A 22,514-nucleotide genomic window follows, 5' to 3' on the forward strand; every position below is an offset into this window, starting at 1 on the left:
ATGTCTCTTTCTGAAATACACCCTGTACATCCATCAGAGATACATACAGTAGTATGCAAAGCTAAATAATCTTTCCCTGCGTGTGTCGGGGCATACTTATGCTGCATGCAGCGGTAATACAGTACAAGCGCTATTCAGCTGTGTGATGCCTGTGTTTTATTGCTTCTCTTTGACCAATTTGTAGTACTACAATATACCTCCCAACATGACCCATACCAGGAGGGAGAGGGAAGTCCAGTAGCCGGGTATTTTGTCCCTCCTGGAATGGGTCATGGTAGGAGATCTGCTACAGCCCATCTGAACATCATATTTCATTGATTGTAAAATTGCAGTGTTCAGAAATGCGAATATGAAACCAGAATATGGGATTGTACATCAGTTAAAAAATGGTCACATTTTATTTAAACAGTGGTTCTAGTACTTTTCAGTAATGGACAGGCTATAAAAGACTATTTTGGGAATTGTAAATATAAAATAAGTATTTTATTATATCATTGGTGTGCAATGGTTCCAAGTATTTTAAGTTAGGTTATTTTTGAGGAAGTTAGACCTTACTGAAGTCAGAGAGAGATTATAAAAATGTCTTTTAAATATAATAAATGAGCTTATTTTGAAGTTCTGATGCCCAGTTTTTTGTTAAATAAGCTAAATTAGCTTTTTTCACAAATAAAAGGGAAACGTACCAGAAAAATCTTAAATCAGTCAGCACCATGTACAGTACTCTGGAAACAATAGCAGCAAAAATATTGTTCCCGTTTGCCTGTTTTATAAAAGAGGCAAAACTCTGTTTCTTACCGTTACACCCTAGTATGCAGCTTTATAAATTAGCAAAGAGCATGACAAGACCTTCAGCATAATAGAGTGACTCACCTGGCACGAATAACTGAACTGGAAATTGTATAACTATCCCTATACTGCCAAACTCTAGAGGTGCCTTGCAACTGTCCCACATGGAGACTCTACTTTGTTTACTTAACAGTACCGGACTGAGAAAAAAAATATTTAGGGAAAGTGTAGACTCTAAAAAGGGATCATTTATTTCCCTAGGACATCTGGGGTCTGACATAAAATCTGCTGTATGGACCCCCTTACTGTACATCATTAGGAACACACGCACACGTTATCAAATATGAAAACATGAGCCCCTTTCTCTTGCCCCAGAGCATAGTGATAGATGATATCAGATTCTGTTGGTGTAAGAAAATATACTATGTGCCACCTGGGTCTCATGCTATACCTGATGCCAGATTACATTTGGCCTTTTGACCCAAAAGGGTTACTGGCACATGTACAGACTGCGTTCCTTTCATTTGTGGACTTATCAGATTGCTGACAATTATCCTATTGTATGATTAGATTACAATGTGTGTGGCCAGCATAAGACATTTTTATTCTAATCATTTGTACTGAATGAAATAGATTTACTGTCTTCTCATATGCTGCTCCTGAGAGCAGGTAAGAGCTCTGGGCATGCTCATCCACTTATCTTATCTGTGTGTGGAGTGTTAATAGTCCACTTACCGCACAGTACATTGCTTTATTATATCTCCCAGTACTTTTCTGCCAGCTGTGTCTGGTAAGAGTAACGTTATGTCTGTAAGATAATGTATATTACACAGTGATAACTACATTATATGACCTACATGTGTGCTATAGATTTATCTATAGTGCGGAATAGCAATGCCATAATTGGGCATATTTGCAGAGAAATGTTAGTATATGAATCCTGTGTAAAATAAAACTGCCGAGATTACTTCAGCTTATCATGTTACTAATTGTACTGTAAAGAGAAGCTATAGTCATGTAGTTTAAATGTTTTTTCTTGCCATTGACTTAAATAGGTTATTTCAAATGAGCCATGCACACGCAAGTGAAATCTAAATTTACTACCTTTAATGTTGATTCAGCTGTATCAATAAACATAAATCAGATATGATTGTTTTTCTTGGATCCTATTGGGGTAGGTTTCCGAGAAGCTTAAAATTTTGTATTAATTTCTATATCCTGGCTGTCCTCCTACCTCTCTGACCCATCCTTCTCTGTCTCCTCTCATGACTCATCTCCCCCCCCTCCCCCACTTCCTCTTACAGTAGGTGCTCCCCAAGGTTCTGTTTTTGAACTCTCCTATTCTCCCTCTATACGTCCTCTAAGTGAACTCATCAGCTTTTTTGACCACCAATATCATCTCTATGCTGATGATACTCAGATCTACCTCCCCTGACCTCTCTCCTCACTCGTATCTCCAATTGTCTCTCTGCTGTCTCTTCCTGGATGTCCCAGCGATTTCTTAAACTTAGTATGTCTAAAACTGAGCTGATCATCTTCCCATTCTTCCACATAACCTCACTTCCCACATTTCTTTAACAATTGATGGCACAACTATCTCCTCTAGCCCCAGAGTGCGCTGTTTTGGAGTTATCCTGGACTCCTCCCTTTCCTTCAAACCACACATTCAGCACCTCTCGCAGTCTTGCCGTTTCCGTATCAACAATAAGACATGCGCTCTGGGCCACCATCAACCCTGTTGCGAGTGCTCAGCGCTTGCGACCAGGTCTGAATCAGGCCCTATGTCCTTGTCCTGCATATTTTACTGTAAGTCACTGGCTTATTGTTCACTTATTTGTTTATGTAATTTCTAAGGCACTGCGGAACAAGTGTGGCGCCATATAAATAAACAATAATAATAATAATATATCCATCTCATCCACTCACTGGTCATTCTCAGATTTGACTACTGTAACCTCCTCCTATCTGGCCTCCCTGACTCCCACCTCTCTCTACTCCAATCTGTCCTCAAAGCTGCTGCTCTGCTCATCTCCCTCCCCTAACATTCTACCTCTGCCTCCCCTCTCCTACAAGCCCTCCACTGGCTGCCCTTCACCTTCAGAACCCAATTTAAGGTTCTTACACTCACGTACTGTACAAAGCCCTCACCATTTACTCTCCTATTTACATCTCTGACCTCATCTCCCTTCACACTCTGGTCCGCCCTCTTCGTTCAACAAATGCACAATGCCTCTCCTGCCAACTGATTACTTCCTCCCACTCCCGCCTCCAAGATTTTGCCCATGCTGCTCCCTACCTCTGGAGCTCTCTCCCTCTCATCAGATGCTCCACCTCTCTACAATTCTTCAAACAGGCTCTCAAGACCCACTACTTCATGAAGGCCTTCCAGCTGTCATTCTAACCCGCTACATGTTCCTTCCTCCCTGTCTACCCCATCTGTTTCACCCCTGTCTGGCTGCCCCTCTCCTTTAGAGTGTAAGCTCTTATGAGCAGAGCCCTCTACCCTCTTATACAGTACCTCTCCTTTCATCCACTCCTTACTCCCCACTAGGGCACCGAACACTTGTTTGCTTATGCCCTGTTGCTTATTTGAGTGTTATGATTGCTAATGCAGCAATGTATTGAAACTATGGGCCTGATTCAGAGCTGGACGCTCTGACAGAGCGCTCGCTCTGAATCAGGGCCGGGCTATTTTTTTTTTAGAACGGCCTCCTGGCTGCTCGCATAGCTGTGGGTGACCACCCACAGCTATAGTGAGCGGCCAGGAAGATGGTCGCGATGGTCAAGATTATCGTGACCATCGGGCTTGCGACGAGACCCTTGTGGTAGGGTCTCGTTACCGCAAGCCCCAGAGAGATTTCGGCTCTAACAGAGCCGAAATCTCTCCCACTGACATCACTCATGATGTCAGTGAGGCCGCCCCCAAACGGAGGCGTTCTCATGGGAACGCCTCCGTTTGGGCAGCCACTCCCCCGCCCCGCCCACCAAAGGGGGCGTGCTGTCACTCAACATCAACAGCACGCCCCCTTTGGTACAAAACCCGGAGAGACGGATTGCCCGTCGCTATCCGGGTCTGTGCGCATGCGCTCTGGGCCACCATCGACCCGGTTGCGAGTGCTCAGCGCTTGCGTCCAGGTCTGAATCAGGCCCTATGTCCTTGTCCTGCATATTTTACTGTAAGTCACTGGCTTATTGTTCACTTATTTGTTTATGTAATTTCTAAGGCACTGCGGAACAAGTGTGGCACCATATAAATAAACAATAATAATAATAATAATAATATATCCATGTTAATAAGCATACCCCACTCCATGTGACTAACAGGATGAAAAAGAGAGGTCGGTGATGTTCTGGGCCATTATGATCCAATACACAATAACCAACAAGTTCTACAACAATTCTATGAATGATGAAGGCTTACACATACTGTATGTGTGTGCGCGCGTGTGTCTGTGCGTGTGTATTTAAATCTTCCTACCTTTAACAGTCTTTTTAAACAACTTTTGATTTGCACGGTTATAAAAGCTTGTGTATAAATTTGGCAGAAATAGGACCAGCTTCGCTAGTTTGAAACGCGGACATTTGCTCATCTCTCTATACATCAGCCATTCCCATGACTTCGGCTGTAACAGTGCCTAAAACTAGCTCTGACACTTTTTCACTTCAAAATTTCTTGTCTATAACTGTATAACATGTTATGTACTTACTTTTATATGTGATCATTTCTTGCTTGAAATAGTAGCTTTTGTAGCAGAACTCCAACTATGGGCCTGATTCATTACAGATCGCTATTGCAATCGCACCTGAGATTACGCACGCAGGTCCACTGCAAAAATATTCTAATGACTGCAATCGCAAAGTCGTCGCACAGCCAGCATAGAGACACCCACTATCTCACATCCGTAATACCTTGCAGTCCTGCGTATACATCGGGAACATCGAGTAACATCGGCCCCTCACGCACAATTACAGCAGCTCTGACCTTACTCAAAAATTCGTTACCTCGTTGCATGCAGTGAGTATTCAAGTTGCGTTTGCTGTCGCAGTGACTAATTTATGCACGCCCATGCAATGGCGTTTAAACAGACTGGCAAGCCTGCGTTTCTCCTATCACTCCTCCGTCACCACCCCCAAACCCTGACCTTTAAACCACTCACTGTGTGATGGCTTTCTTTCTGCGTGTGTGATCGCAATGCTAACTCATGCACACGTACTGCGATGCATACGCAGTACGCACCATCGACCGATCTGCTGCAGTTGCGATCTGTAATTAATCAGGCCCTATGTATGTACAGTACAGGCAACTATGAAATATGTTGTCTGTACTGTGTGTAGTGCTCAAGAGGGATCTCTCCACTGAAAATTCCATCTTTACCTCATAGTCACAGCTGTAACCACCAGATGTTTGCATCGTCCAAGCTTTGGGGACATCCAAACATTGTCAAACAGAAATAGCACAGCCGTTCCCACAGAGGAACGCTCTCATTAATACCTATGACAATGACCAGCAATTACCTGTCATGGGTATATGTTTTTCTTTTTTCTTGCTAAGTACCAGGATGCCCACATGGATCAAAAATACCCATCTTTAAGGAGGATATATATTTATTTAAGTGCTTTTTCTACAGTGTGTGCTCTTACTGGCACTTAAATGGACATGGGGGGAGATGACTTGTACTGCACCATAAATGTAAACGTTATAAGAGGTGCTACCATTGTGGTGCCATGCAGGAAAAAGAAAACACAGATGCACACTCTAAGCACTAAGAATACTAAATCATTTTGATAAACTGTACAATTAACATGGAGTATAAAATGCTTGCCCATCCTCTACGTCAAGGTGAACCCTATCAAATGTCTCCCTAACATCCCTCATACTAACACATTATATACATTTTTCAAGGACTTAACACAATAGTGCCCATTCTAATATGTTGGCATGATAGGGCATGCTGACACTTTAATTGGGCTTGACAGGGCTAGTTGGGACCTAGAGTATACCAGTAAATAACAATAATTATTCTATTATTAACTAAATATTATGAATTCCACACCCACAGCCTAGAAGTGGCGCTATCAGCATAGGGCTGAATCTTCTTTGCGGACCCTAGGGCTGGTTGGCACTATTGTGGGGGGACCTCACACTGTGGGTCCCCCCTGCTATAGTGGCACCAACTCTGGTTGTTAATTTTAGTTCTGGTTAGTGGAAATTTCAGGAAGATCCCACGCTCTTTGTCCCCCCGATTTTTCTATTACCAGCAGGATAACACAGGATAATACTGCATATTTATGATCAATAAAGGCTATTTGATATTATTTTCCACTGGAAACAAGTAATATTTGGATTACCATGGAGGGACACAGTGCAGATTTTGTTTGGAGTAATAAAATGTAAGGACTGGTAGTTTTCCTGAACTGTAGTTTTAAAATGTTCTTCCTATTCCTACTTCATTCTGAGATTTTTGTATATTTTTACAACATCAGTTATTCCCATGTCAAAATATTGCTGATATTATGTCATTAAGGCAGTATTACAAGAGCATAGTGTGAGGTGTTAGGATTGGTAACCACAGCTCCAGAATGTTACTTGTGACTAATAACAAAAAAAATTAGGCTGTGTTTTTCTAACATGTTAAATTAGACCTGTGTCCTACGCATAGCAGAGACTTCCATTATGTGGGTTGAACCAAAATACAGCCTAGCCGTTCATTAGGGACTAGTGACATCTGCCAGACAGGATGCTCTTTGTCCTTTGATACAGATGGGTCCTCATACATCTAGCCTCCTTGCGCGTTAAACAGCCCCTCTAGTCGGGCCGTGCTGCGACTCGGTAGCACTGAGCGTAATTTGTGCGACTTATTACTTTGAAATGCATCTTATTCGCACAACAGTGCGAATAGATAGCACAAGCAGATTCTGCTGATTAAAATGATATGCAGCATGTCTATGTTCTGTGAGTGTGGGTGTATCTGCATGCAAAACGCTACGTTACAGTGTCAGCGGCTGAAGGTGAATGTAAAAAGTCGCACAAAAGACGCTCGCCGCTACCAAGTCACATGAAGCTTCCGCATTATGTGTGGAGCAACTTGTAGCACACGAGGGATAAATGTATGTGGACACATCTGGAGGTTCTTCTCGCATCCCTCCATGATATTTATCTGGTACAAAAAGATATCAGGAAAGTTTTTTAACACTGAAATGCAGTAGTATTAATCCCTGTATTACGCAGCCTTTATCCTTATGTCATTGACTGACATCACTAGTCATCACAGATATTATTATCTGTCACTATGGTGGCCATGTTAGGACCTTCCTCATCAGTACCGGAGTGTCAGACAGATAACATATTATAAAATTGCAGCTTGATAGACCTGATGTCACACCTAACGAGTACTGTGTGAGCCCCGGTTGTCACTTTGCGTGCTGTGCATGTTAGGTGTGATGTGCACACGCATACTGCAATGACGGGATAGACAATCATCAGGAGAAGAAGACTGGGAACAGTGGTAAGTATAACGGCAGAGGGTGGTGCTGCTGAGATGACCTGGCAGATGCTGGGTATATTCAGGCTAGAAGAGGACCGGGAATGGGTGTAAGTATGATGGGAGAAGACAGAGCAGGGGTGGGATGGGGTCAGGCAGCGGTAACTAAGGTGACCTGGTCCATTTATTTGTATTTATTATATAATGCTGTATCTATGGGCCTTCAGAGGTGTACGCTGTACACACAACATATACTTCTTTGGAAGCAGTTGCTGTGTGTAAATATGCTAATGATGCAGAAGGCGTCTTGTGTAAATACATGCCTCTTGCAGGCTTCTGTGATCCGCTGCTGCATTCAAAGACGCAAAAACATTTGCAAAAACATTGGTCATTTTAGTAACCCTCAGATTACGCAGGATGGGCAGTGTTTTCACTCTGTTGGGGCCAGGAAATCTGCGTGGCCTCAGCACACCTTAATAGCGGGGCCCACATGCCCCCCTTTCAAGAACACTGGTCACCACCACCCCTTCCCCACCCCTAAATGGCTGCAGCATGTCAATCATAGTAGGGTTGCCAACCGTCCTGTATAATACGTGATTGTCCCGGATTTAAAAGCAACTTGCTGTGTCCCTTGTTGATTCAATATGGGAAGCAGATTGTCCCATTTTTAGGTCTGCGGACTGTGCAAGTGTAATTTGAACACGTCCCTGAGGAAGCACGATTGGCCGAGCACAATGCGTTGGACACGTGCCCTGTAACCTGGAAGCGGCACAGACCTTTGCAACCTCTAGGTGTCTGTGAAACCACCATCAGCCCGTCCCATCGACAAGAGGCGGGGAGAAGACAGCATCGGGCAGTGAGTCTGTGTTGCACACACTCAGACCCACTATTTAAACCAGGGTGCTGCAAAGGTGCCCCTTTGCAGCGTGTGGGTTTTCTGTTTGTGGCATGCCCCTTTCTTTTTCTGAGGGGGGGGATGGTGTGGCCATGCCTCCTGAATTTGCCACAACAACATTGAGTGATAGGGCTGAAGAGACACAGATGAGTTGAGGCTATATGACAGCCACACCAGCTAGTGACCTGGCAAATGACGGGTCAAAAAAACTAGTTATAGTAATACTCTACCTTTGTACAATTTTTACATAATATCTTAATACTTGTCTTTTCTCCTTCCAATGTATTTGACTCAGCCAGAAAGCACACTGCATAAAATAAAAGCTGCACAACCATAAACTCCTGTCCCCACCCTAGCCCCTCACCATGCAAGTATATGACAGGTTTGTTGCCGCCATGACAAAGCTTTGTGAAAGCTGAAACCTTTACCATACCTCATAAAGAAAGGAAAATATAAAACTTCCATCCCAGACGCTTAACCCTTTCAAATTTTTTCAAATTCGCCATTTTTTACGATCATTACCTCCACTATCTGTCCTCCGTGCCCTTACTCCTTTTGAAAATCTCTGTAGACATTATCCCTTATTTAAAGGTCTAATTTCCCAGATTTATGCTCTTCTCTTGGACGCTACCCTTCCCTCTCTTAGCCCTCACGAAAATGCTTGGGAGCGAGATCTTGGCTCTCCTCCAGATCCTGAGGCCTGGGACAACATGAGACTGGGGATAGCCAAAAGTTCTATTGCAACCAAAATTAAAGAGAATGCATATAAAATTTATTACAGATAGTACTATACTCTTGAGAGACTTCATAAAATGTTCCCATCCTCTTCACCCGATTGTTGGAGTGGCTGTGGCTGTAGGGGTACTATGGTTCATATCTGGTGGACCTGTCCAATTATTGTTCCCTTCTGGGACTCTGTCCATAATCTACTAAATTCGGTTCTGGAAGCTCCGATCTCAAAAGATCCTTGAATATTTTTATTGTGTTACCCACCCCCGAATATTGATAAATTTTCCAAAAAGTTAGTTGCACACATATTAGCTGCAGCAAAGTCTCTTATTGCTCTAAATTGGAAAAAGACTCCCCTCCCCCCCCCCTCCTCTCTGTACTTAAGAGTCAGATTTGGCATATTGTGACCATGGAGGAGATAACTTATTACCTCCATGATTGAGGGCATGCTTTTTCTCAAGTTTGGGCTCCCTGGCTGCTCGCTGAGCGCAGTCCCCCTTCTCCTTCTGCACACTTGGTGCATGGACCCGTGGGCAACGATTGAGGTTTGGAAAATGTCTGGTATGTATTAATTTTCTAGACGATATGTCATGTCTCCCCCCCCCTCATTTCTCCCTTCCATCTGTCCTCTTTTTACCCCCCCTCTTTCTTACCAAGCATTTTTTTTGAATAGTTTTATTTGTCTATCATTGTTGAAAATATGGTCTGTATTGGGTTTCTTGTGACCCTGTATTTGTTCTCCTTTTTGTCTTATATTGTATTCTATTTGACCATTTAAAATAAAGAATTATAAAAAAAAAAAAGAAAGGAAAATAGGTAATTTGACCCACAAACAATTGACTATACTAAAACACCATTTAACACAGCAGTAACAGATTAATGTTTACATTGCTGTGTTGTAAACTGTTAACCATGTATAAATGAATGAATGCACACCATAGTTATATTTGCATCCCATATTTGAAATGCATTCAGTATATGATAGCAATAAGGGATGAGCTTTCCAGATAGGTCTGTGTGCTGCTGCAGACTAAACAAACACTAATGCAATCATTACTAGAAAGTGGTTGAACGGATTATGGCCCTCATTCAGAGCCGTACGCTCTGAGCAGAGCGCACGCTCTGAATGAGGGCCGTCCTCCATAACTATGGAGCGTCCCCCTGGACGCTCGTATAGCTGTGGGTCACCACCCACAGCCTATACGATCGTGCAGTTTGATGGCCGCGATGGTCTTGACCATCGCGACCATCGAAACTGCGAGCCGGAGCCTGCGGTTGAGGTTTTCAACCGCAAGGCCCGGAGTGATTTTGGCTCTATCAGAGCCAAAATCACTCCCACTGACATCACTACTGATGTCAGTGGGCCGACTTCTGACGGTAGGCGTTCCCTTAGGAATGCCCCCGTCAGGGAGGCACGCCCCCGGCACGCCCACCAAAGGGGGCGTGCTGTCAATCAACATCGACAGCACGCCCCCTTTGATCAGACACAACGAGCGAAGGAAAGTCCTTCACTCGTCGCGTCTGGCGCATGCGCACGACGGAGCTCCCTCCGTCGTGCGCATGCTCAGTGCAGAACATCGACCCACTTGCGAGCGGACAGCCGCTCGCGAGTGGGTCTGAATCAGGCCCTATGATCAGCAGTACCGGTGAGAGTATGAGGTGGTCTTTAGTCTGTTCCTTCACTACCAGATTGGCAGGTGGCATACTGTGTGTTACTGAAGTGAAGCATCCGTCGTGCGCATGCTCAGTGCAGAACATCGACCCACTTGCGAGCGGACAGCCGCTCGCGAGTGGGTCTGAATCAGGCCCTATGATCAGCAGTACCGGTGAGAGTATGAGGTGGTCTTTAGTCTGTTCCTTCACTACCAGATTGGCAGGTGGCATACTGTGTGTTACTGAAGTGAAGCAACAGTAAGTGACATTTTGGTTAAGAGTCATACAGATGAAAGAACCTAAACTGTAATCAGTGTGTGATACAGAAACATATGAGAGGTTTTGCTGAAATGTGCTTTTTGTTGTAAAGTGTGGCTAAATGTAATATTTTTAAACAAATGTTGCCAGCATTAGGACATTAATTATTCAGATATTCAGTATTTGAAAATACACATAATAAAGACGTTAATGAACACTTTTTAATGTGGAATGAATAGTACCTAGCACATATTTGTTTGCAGAGATTCCATAATCCAATGCTGCTAGGATAGGTAACGTGTATACAGTATACTGATGACATAATCCTTATTGTCTTTTAGGATTGCAGCAGATCAAATTCGCCCTGTTTAGAGCTGGAATGTAATTTAACATTATTAGCTAAAGAAGAAACTCGAAACATTGATGTTTTTATGCTGCTAAATACAGAAATATTGAAAAAGGTAAGACTATATATGTATATTATCATATACACAGATAGATAGATAGATAGATAGATAGATAGATAGATAGATAGATATCCTCTGTCACGTATAGATGCCACGGATACCATTTAATGATAGGAGAGGAGGGGGTTGTGGAGTATGGGACCTCCTGAGTCTCCATCTCGAAATGAAAATGGGTCTTTGAGATAACTTTAGTAAATGGAGGGGAGATGAGGATATCCAATATTGAGCAATAGTAGCAGTGACAGAAAATAAGATATGATGTAGTATGTAACAGTCAGACTTAAGAACTGCGAGAGGGTAACAATGAAGAAGGGCTAGTGAAAGTTCTGGAGAAGTATTGTGTTTTTTAAGTATTATTATTAACCATAAAAGGTGGCATAGTTAATAGCCTCTGTTCAAAGGTTCTACAATGCCAACCATTTCTCATATGCACCCCTCCTCCCATTTCACTTGCCAAATCCAATCTCTACACCCTTGTCTGACTTCTATTCTCCATGCTTTTCTCCTTGTATCTCGTCTGCCCCCTTGTCTTCCTAGCATTTCTACTTACAACAGGAGCTGTCTACCCAAAAGCATAGCCTGTTCTTTAAAAATGTTACATGCTTCTGCATCTACAGAAGTACTGTTTGACAACATCATTGCAAGTAGACTTTTCATGACCTTTTCCTTAGCAGTGATTAGCTAGCTACATTGCTGTTCATAATAATTCATGTTTGTACTATGTCAATAAGATACACAGTATCTGCAGTAAACAGTTACAAGTCTATGTTCAACGTTTATAGCAATAATAGTTATTTTTTTCTTTGCATTAGTTATATATATATATATTTATTTACAGCAGGTAAAATAAGTATTGAACACATCAACATTTTTCTCAGTAAATATATTTGTAATGGGGCTATTTATATGAATTTTTCACCAAATGTCAGCAACAACCCATGCAATCCACACATGGAAAGAAATCACACCATAGATGTCCATAAATTAAGTTATGTGTAATAATGTGAAATGGCACAGGGAAAAAGTATTGATCACGCTTCCTGAAATTTATTTAATACTTCATACAAAAGCCTTTGTTGCTAATGACAGCTTCAAGACGCCTCCTGTATGGACAAACTAGTCATATGCATTGCTCAGTGATTTTGGCCCATTCTTCCACACAAACAGTCTTCAAATCTAAAAGGTTTCATGGGCCTCTTCTATGAACTCTGATCTTTGGTTCTTTCCATAGATTTTCAATTGGATTCAAGTCAGGTGATTGGCCGGGCCATTCTAGCAGCTTTATTTTCTTTCTCTGAAACCAATTGAGAGAGTGTCATTGGCTGTGTGTTTGGGATCATTGTCTTGCTGAAATGTCCACCCTCGTTTCATCTTCAGTATCCTTGTAGATGTCAGCAGATTTTTATCATATAAAGTATGCCAGTAGTACTATATGCTGAAAAACAGCCCCACACCATGATGTTCCCACCTCCAAACTTCACTGTTGGTTTGGGGTGATGTGCAGTGCCATTTCTCCTCCAAACATGGTGTTTATTATGGCATCCAAAGAGTTACATTTTGGTCTCATCTGACCAGACTATATTCTCCCAGTGTTTCACAGGCTTGTCCAAATGTTGTGCAGCAAACTTTAATCGAGCTTCAACATGCTTTTTCTTCAGCAATGGAGTCTTGCATGGTGAGCGTGCATATAGGCCATGGCAATTGAGTGCATTACTTACTGTTTTCTTTGAAACAATTGTACCTGCTAATTCCAGGTATTTCTGAAGCTCTCCACAAGTGGTCCTTGGGTCTTGGACAACTCTTCTGATAATTGTTTTCATTCCTCTGTCAGAAATCTTGCGAGGACCACCTGGTAAAGGCCGGTTTATGGTGAAATTATGTTCTTTTCACTTCCGGATTATGGCCCCAAAAGTGCTCACTGGAACATTCAGAAGTTTAGAAATCCTTCTGTAACCAATGCCATCAGTATGTTTTGCAACAATAAGGTTGCAAAGATCTTGAGATAGCGCTTTGGTTTTACCCATCATGAGATGTTTCTTGTGTGACACCTTGGTAATGAGACACCTCTTTATAAGCCATAAGTTGGGACTGAACCACCTTATATTAATTTGCACTGACAAGGGGCCGGATTTGCTTTATAATCACTGATAGATTTCAGCTGGTGACTGGGCTTTCCATGCCTTTTTGCACGTGTTCAATACTTTATCCCTGTGTCATTTCACATTATTACACACAACTTAATTTATGGACATCTATGGTGTGATTTCTTTGCATGTGTGGATTGCATGGGTTGTTGCTGACATTTGGTGAAAATTGAATTACAATAGCCCCATTACAAATATATTTACTGAGAAAAATGTTGATGTGCTCAATACTTATTTTAACCGCTGTATGTCTATTCCCAAGTCACTGAACTCTGTAATAAATCCTTATATCATTTACATTTTACAGTATATAAATACATGTGTCCTCGTACACCTAGCCTTAATACACCATGTGGTGCGAGACACCTGCCGCGAGTGAGCTGAGCGGTGTAGAGGTGTCTTATTTGCTTCTTTTAAGCTCTATTGTGCGTTTTAGTTGCAAATTGACAAAATTGCTACACGAGACTGCGCTGATTAATTTGCTATGTGACTCATATATATATAAATCTGTGCGCGAATGAGTCTGAATCTGTACAATGGAGCTTGGCTTGAAAAAAAGCCACTGCATCACAGCACTTTGTATGCAGATACAGACTCGGGGCCTGATACAGACCCACTCGTGAGCACATAGCGCTCGCAAGCGGGTTGATGGTCGACCAGTGCGCACGCGCGGGCCCCGGAGCGAGTGAGAACTTCACTCGCTCCAGGGCTCTCTACAAAAAGGGGCGGCTCGCCCCGTTTTGTAGGCGGGAGGGGGGGTGGCGTTCCCGTAGGAACGCAAGCCGTTTGTGGGCGGCTCTACTGACATCATTCGTGATGTCAGTAGTGAACTTCCTGCTCTATTAGAGCAGGAAGCTCACTCGGGTTTGCGGGAACCGAGACCATCGCCAGGCCGCTCGCAAAAGCTGTGGGTGGTCACCCACAGCTATGCGAGCGGCCTGGAGGCGGATTATTTTTTAAAAATAATTCCGCCCTGATTCAGAGTGAGCGGATTTCAGCGCCTCTGATTCAGGCCCTCAGTCCCACACAGATATACAAGTGTCGCATGTAAAATTAATCAGTGCAGTCTTGTGAAGTCTTTTGTCGCATCACGTTGTGACTAAGATGCACATTCCAGAAAAAATGCCGCCCACCGCAGGCCGATTCGCACAGGTACTGGCGCAAAGATGGGCTGTTTGTCATGACTGCAGCAATAGGATAGGAGGACACATCTGTATATATACATAGCACAGATAATTGGACTTTGCTTCCCCTGTTTAAGTTGTTATATATATATACTGTATTCCACAGGACAGTTCATCAGTAATCCAATTTGTGACAAGAGCCCACTTGATAGTAGATTTAAAATTATGGGCAATAGAAGTACCACATGGGAATTCACAAGATGCAACAGTAAGTACACTGTAACTTAACATGTTAAATATCATTTGCATTTAATTCATATTTTAAGGGTTAAGCATAAAAAAGATATAAGTATTTTAATGTAAAAGTATTATTGAATGCCTAGACTATTAGAAACATGTTCATTATAATGGTCTATTTTGCTTCATAGCTGGTTTTTGTACAAATCTTTCATGGTGGTCATGACCAAGACATAATTTGTTGGCAGTAGAGTCCTATTATCTAAATCATAAAGATATTTTAGGTCTGCTATTAAATGGCCAATAAACAGAATTGTGACCCAGCACAAACCTGCAGAACCTAAGTAGCACAGAATATGAAAGGTAAATAACTGATTGTCCACACTCAAGGTTGAATCAAAATAAAGAATTTATTTCAGTTTTCTCATCAGAATAAAAGGTAACAGCATGCAGAATCGGAGCCTCTATAAAACGCAACACGGGCAAAACCTCACTGAAAGGTCATTTCATACATTCCAGACCCATTAATGAACTAGTCTAAGGTTACAGTGTACTTGTCAAAATAAGTAAGCAGTCTGTGTCAACCTATATCTAAGAAATAAGCCAATTTCATCTCTTAAAGGCAAATTTCCCAAATATAATTTGCCCTCGATAGTCAGCTCTGCAGATAAGTCCATGATAATTGGTTTGAAGTCTCTGCCCTTCCAAGGAACTCATCTCATGGCCCATCCTTCATCCTGGCACTATGCCATCCCTTGGACTGGATCCATAATAGGTCCTTGATACCATCAGACAGTTGAGACCCTCCCGAGGCATGGGCTTCTGTATTCTGTACATTACAACTCAGCACAAGCATTTGTGCATCATAAGACAAAAACATGTTTGCTACTTTCAGTAACATATTACAAGATCGTGCGTCAGCACTTTCTTGTGTGTTAGAATATAAAACACATTTATTTCTTTAGTCCTGCAACTATGCATTTCTTATAATTATTTCCTATAAACTTCACACTCTTTATTCTAGATGATATAATTACTCTATAATACATTATAGTACATTATAGAAATGCCTTGCACTTGTTGGGCATCCTTAACACTCAAGCTTTGCTTTGCATGATTAACTACTAAACAATTTACAGATCAAATATCGAAATGTAATAACTAAAGGTAGGACAACAACAAAGTACTCAGCAGGTACAATAATGCCTGGGAATGGAAAAAACTGTGAGGGAACAAGGAAGGGCTAGCAAGTGGAAGTGGTATTTGGTGATATAAAACACGGGATGTAGTCAAGATACCGGCCGCCGAAATCCCGACACTGAAGGCCCGACATGGGACTAAAGATAGGCATCAAAATCCTGACGCCTATCATTAGCCCCACAACAAAATCCTGACACCCAGCATACCGAACGAAGGTAAGTCGGGTGTCTTAGGTTCTATGTCTTAGGTTCTAGCCAGGGGGTGTTAGACACTAAGGAGGGAGGTTAGGGTGAGGCACCACTGAGGGAGGGTTAGGGTCGGGAGAGGGTTAGGGTACTTACCACCACCCCTGTCGGGATTTCCAACCGTCGGTCTTCCGCTGTCGGTATTTGATCCGGCGGCTATTCAGCAAGCATTACATACAGTTTCCATAAAACACCTATTAGATTATGCATGGTCAAACATCTCTATATATCTCTTTAACAAGAACATGGTGCAACATTAGTGTAGAAGGTAGCAGTGGCTGCATCCATACTGAATGGTGTTGGCTGATGGACCTGATTCAGTCTTTTCATCCATACTTTCAAATCATCTTACAATATTTGTATGTTGAGAAAATAGTCCAGTGCTTTAAAACATGTTATACCTGAGGGGTGTAGGTTAATGAGAGACATAATAGAACAGTGGCGGCTCCACAGGTGGGGCTGCAGCACAGACAAAAATTCAAATAGGGGAGCCACACTAACTGCCGGTGAGTCCCGGACGGTAATGTTTGGAAGGGCAGCCCCACCCCTGGAGCTTCCACTGTAATAGACCCATGAATTTTGAGGTCTTTAACATTACCTAAAGCTTACCATTGCAAAGGATTTAGTAAAAAGAAAGAATTCAAAGCAATACAATTAAAGGCATCATCAGCGTTTAAAATGAAGCAATACTTAATTCAAGATAATGTCAAGAAGATTTGGAGTCTATGACTATAGCGACCAGAGCATGAAAGAAGTTCTTGGAGATTCAAATAAATCAGGCCAAGAAGGACTTTGCAGACCGGCAGAAATAGCTGCTGTTCAACTCCAAAGGGTATATTTACTAAAGTGCGGGTTTTTAGAAGTGGAGTTGCTGCCCATAGCAACCAATCAGATTTTAGCTATTATCTTCTGGAAGGTGCTACATAAATGATGTAGAATATGATTGGTTGCACTTGCTATGGACAACAACTCAACTTCTAAAAACCTGCACTTTAGTAAATATACCCCGAAGACTGATATGTACTGTAGTTACAAGAGGCAGAAGAGCAGTAGTTACGAGGCAGTGTGTGATTTGGCAGTATGAATACCATAGCATTCAGTTAATTCCCATCCCACAATGTCTATCTAACCAAAGTGAAGGTTTGTAATATCTACTCCAGAATCTGGCCAAGTGCCAAGCCTTGCTGCTGCATTTAGTGTAACTGACACAAACTCTGCATGATGTCTAGGAATGATACTTTATCTGACCCTTTTCTTTCTCTCTAATGACTTTCACATGCTGGATAAAGTATGCAATTGTTTTGTTACAGTAGTATGATCTGCCTTGGAGTAAGTGAAATAATTACTCGTTATGCAAACTCTAATACATGCCCTTATCCAGTTATTCTAAGTACACAAAAGGAACATAGTTACCTGGGCACGCAAACCCAGACTACTGCAGAAGCAACAAGAAAGCTTACAGCACGTGCACAGTGGACCCTCTTCTATGTGTTCAGTGTATGCATGCAATCATCTATCTATATTGTAAACTGCTCTTATTCATCTATTAAAGACAAACTATATAAAATGACTCTACTCTAGTAAGATTTTCTATAAAAAGAAAGAGGAAATACCAGTTAAGGGGAACTATTGTGCTCCATGCATAATCTGGAATACCCAGAAACATTTCTGATAAAACTGATTGGAAACGGGTTAGTGTACAAAACTGAACCTATATGTCACTGCAAACTACTGTACATACAGAAAGGTTTAGCTGTCGGCAGTCCACATGTCCACAGTACAGCAATGAAAAAACATGAACTACATGGAAGAGTTGTTTTATACCACCTCATCACAAAATGAAATGTCTGAAGGTGCAAAATAATAGTCAGCTAAGGCACACATTTATGTGATAGGGGTGCACAAATTGTGATGTTTTCACTGCCATAACTAACGGTTTGTAACCGCAGCCGCTGCACAGAGCGCAAGACTCTGTACACATCGCCGCCCCACGGTCCTTGCTTCTGGCTAGCTTGGTGCCTGGAACGGCACCCTGCAGCCAGGATCACTCCAGACAGGCACCCTGCAGCCTGTACAGCTGATCGGAATATCCTAAGGACACTCTGGTCAACGCTGCACTTATAATGCTGCTGGACCCGCCAACATCGGGCACATTTAAGCCCCGTTACAGCTCTGAATGTTTGTATAACAACCACACCCAATACATCTGGAGTAAAACAGGTGAAGAATGGACAGAAGAACACATTGCCAACCATTAAGTTTAGGAATGGATCTATGCTTTGTGGTTGCATGGCAGCTAGTGTCAAAGGAAATATATTCATTCGAAATGAAGAATAGATTCATGTAAATATTAACAGATGCTGGACACTAATGTCCAGAGCCAGTGAAGAAATTAAGAGGTCTATTTAATAAGCAGTGTTAGGAGACAAGAGTGAAAAGTGATAAGAAAATAATAAGGTGCCAGCCAATCAGCTCCCAATTGTCAACTCACAGGCTGTGTTTGAAAAATGACAGTTGGGAGCTGATTGGCTGGCACCTTATCACATTCTTATCACTTTTCACTCTGTCTCCTAACACTGCTTAGTAAATAGACCCCTAAAACTGAAATTAGGTAGTATACAGTATTTCAGCATGACAACATAAAACATACCTCCACATCGAGATACGTTCAGTATCCCGGCACACGGGATGCCGGCGCTTAGAATCCCAACACCTGTCAGAATCCCCGCGCCGGCATCCTGAAGGTAAGCAGCGGGGTTAGGGGGGAGGGTTAGGCACTAGGGGGAGGGTTAAGGTTGGGCACTAAAGTGGGAGGGTTAGGTTCAGGGAGCGGGGAGGGGGGTTAGGTTTAGGCACCGTGAGGGGAGGGTTAGGTGTAGGGAGAGGGGGAGGTTTAGGATACCTACCAATAGGTGTCAGAATCCAAACCCTGCCGGGATGCTGACGTCGGGATATTGTACCCAACTCCTCGAAATCAAATATAAAATACTTACTGAAAAGCAAAAATAAGGTTTTAAAATGACCTTCATGGTACCAATATACGTGAAAACTTGAGGGGAGATCTGAAACCTGTATTTCATGCAAGAAGATCTAAGGGGTCTATTTAATAAGAAAAGCCAAAAGTAGCATACTAATATCGCAGGTTTTACTTTCAAATTACTGCTGTATTTAAATCTATTGAAGTGCCAGGACTGCTTGTGCCATAAAGAGGTGTTCCGGCAAGGAGTTCCGTACATCTTTCGCACCTGTAAAATATATCTGCACCAACTGCACATGTTCCGGTCAGCGTTGATGGCATCAGAGTCAGACACTGATCAGAGAGCTGCTCGGGGGAGCGGAGAGGCAGCCAAGGGCATGGGGAAAAGCAGGGTAGAAGGGTTCTTCCCTGCTTTTCTCCATTTCAGCAGGTAAAAAGAGACATAACACTATGAAGAGATCATGTTATGTTTGTCAGAAAACCTATGGGGGCTGCAGGATAAGAATGCAGAAATGAAAAAGCAGGGAAAGCTGTGATTTTTATGCGCTTTTCCAGTAAATACATACAGAGAAAACAAAACGTTGTCTTTCTCCAGCTATAATGCTGAAGCAAAACCTATTTTCAGTTTATTAAATAGACTCCTAAGTATATTTCTGAGTTAGAAAATTTCTGCATGGGAAAGTTGCCAGAATTGGCTACGAGAATTTTTCAGAATCTCTTCTCCAAAGGAGATATTATAAGTACTGACAGACATGGTACCCAAACGTTTGCAAATACTACATCCACTTTAAAAAAAAAAAAAATTCAATTCAACAAATAGATAAAATGTGCAGATATACAGTATGTTTAAGTGTCTTCCCTGCAGAAGTTTTGACTTAGAGATTTCCTGAAACATGCAACTCAACCAAAGTTTGCCCAAACAGTTGTACACAACTATACATGACATTACATCTAAAGCTTGATAGGAAATGTTGAATCCTCAGTGCTCAAATATTAATGCAGGTTATTGAACAGAACCAGAAGAACAAATGTGGCTCTGGATTGCCTTTCCACTTGGCAGAGGATCTAGAAGTTGAATTCTAGTAATGACTTCTTTTTACATACCACCCCCGCAGCACTGAGAGACTAAAATATGTTTTTGTAAGAAAAGGTCAACAATATTATACGTTTTCCCCCGACACTGCTGTTTGGCATATTCATTCCACACTTTTGGCACATGTAGGCTGTAAGAGCACACAAAACAGCTACTTTACTGTAAATTAAGTTTTTTTTTTTCACTCACAGGTCAAATCTGCAAAGCTTAGGAAATCTGCAGCTCATTGTTTTGTCAAATGCACCAAGGAGATTGTATTTTGATTAAAGTTCAAAAACCAATGCGTATCTTACATTATCCCCAAAAATATTTGCAACAACTAGCCTGTATCGTGCTTTGCCTTTAGACTCTTGCCAGGTACAATGTTTTCACTAAAATGAAAAATGTTAACAAAAATCAAGAAGATTAGCTATAAGCTTTAATATGAAATGTGATGCAGAATCAATGCTTTATTTGTAGCTCTTTGGGAAATTCAAATTTTAAATAGTTTTATAGTTTTCCCTAAGGGATCTTGAAATATAGTATTTCAAATTGCCCTCTCTCCTAGATATATACATATGTCTATCCAGTAATGTTACATGGAAAGAACATTTTCTGATTGTTTAGAATACAAGCTACTAGAACGGGGTTAAGCCTAACCCTTTTTAATGTTTGAACCAGAAGTCTGTACATCAGTTTGGAACTGGTCATGGGCGTATTTATAATGGGTGCAGAGTGTGCGGCACACACGGGCCCCTGGGTACGGGGGGCCACACTGCACACCCTGCACCCATATGTTTTAATACTTACTCCTCCGCCTCAGACTGTAGTACTGGACAAAACACCTGAAAAATGGCCGCCGTGGCCATTTCTCCGGCATTGTGTGCATGCACACTAGGGAAATTGCCGGGAAATGGTGGTCATGCCATTTTCCTGGTGACCTGCGCAGCAGTGCTCAGAGTTTACTGCTGCAGTGATGCAGTCAGCCACCAGGGAGAGAGGAGGGGGCCCCAGACGGGGAATGCACATAGGCCCCCTCCTCTCTTAAGACGCCTCTGGAACTGGTGCTTCAATTTTAACTAATAATGTACAATAGAATATTTGTTAGCTACCCTACAAAATAGCCATTAGTGTTAAAAAAATAAATATTGGGGACATTTACAAAAATAAGCCATGACGGAATGGTATGGGTTCTGACAGATAACCCTTTCATTTTTATTACTGTTAGATTCAGCGGGAGGATTGGCCACATTTATGTATCAGGACACTATCATAAATTCTAAAGCTGAGTACAGTGAAAGACTTTAAGTTCTAGTATTGCATGTAATAATACAGTAATATATATATAAAAAAAAAACAAATTTTCCCTCTAATGGAGCTAAAAATATAAAAAAAGAATAGAAGTATACTATAAAAACTACAATCAGAGCTGTAACTAGGGGTGTGCGAGCGTTGACGTAACCCTGGGGTCGGCACCGTCGCAGCCCCACAGCACTTGCATGTGGTTTGCAGGGTGCCTGGAATGGCACCCTGCAGCCAGTAGTGCTACTGCAGAGCCGCCTGTAGCGTCCAATGGATGTTCTGGGCAGGCACCCTATAGACCTGCCTGGAGCATCCTTAGGACGTTCTGGGCAATGCTCTACTTCCCAGAGCCTGTGGCCCTGCCCTCTAGGCATGAGGTCATGACGTCACAGGTGTAGGGGGAGGCACAGTGCGCACTGTTGCCCTGTTACGGCGCTGACCACAATAGATATAACAAGTCTGCACAAGATAAATTATGTCAGATTTGTTTCTCCCGCTAATGTGCAACTAACAAAATTCAAGTGAAACAATTTTGTAAAATAAAAAAACAAAACCTACAATACCCAGGTTGCAAAAATGTGCACACTTTAGCATAGCGGGTATTTAGCTCCGTGCAGAGTTATCCAAACACATCAAAATAATTTTCAAAGAAATTGATTGCCTGCAATAAAAACCATTGTGATCAACCTCAATTATAGATTAGCTGTTCCTGTAGGATTTCCTTGCCATTTTGTTGGTTGCATTCTATTGGGATAGCTCTGGTCCATAATCTCTACAGGATCTCAGTGTTGAGGATGGCAATAACAAGACGGTTATGAAATAATTATCATAAATACATGGAGAATAAATGTCACAAAGTCGAGGTTGCCAAGATCTGGATGTCCCTCAGAAGTTGATGACAGGGCAAGGAGAAAACTCATCAGGCTTGTTACCAAGAGGTCTA

At 42.1% G+C, this 22,514-nt stretch overlaps 1 protein-coding gene across 1 annotated transcript in view; it reads left to right on the plus strand.

Moving 5' to 3' along the window:
• The window catches only part of ITGA9 (integrin subunit alpha 9), a 512,195-nt gene that overhangs the window by 459,375 nt on the left and 30,306 nt on the right, over positions 1-22,514 (plus strand). The window contains exons 25-26 of the mRNA XM_088464409.1: positions 11,145-11,264; positions 14,705-14,806. Of these exons, the coding sequence (XP_088320535.1) occupies positions 11,145-11,264; positions 14,705-14,806 (222 nt within the window). The remainder of the gene's footprint in view (positions 1-11,144; positions 11,265-14,704; positions 14,807-22,514) is intronic.

The sequence above is a fragment of the Taudactylus pleione genome, unplaced genomic scaffold (genome assembly GCF_031769625.1).
Source record: "Taudactylus pleione unplaced genomic scaffold, aTauple2 ptg000054l, whole genome shotgun sequence".
NCBI lineage: Eukaryota > Metazoa > Chordata > Amphibia > Anura > Myobatrachidae > Taudactylus > Taudactylus pleione.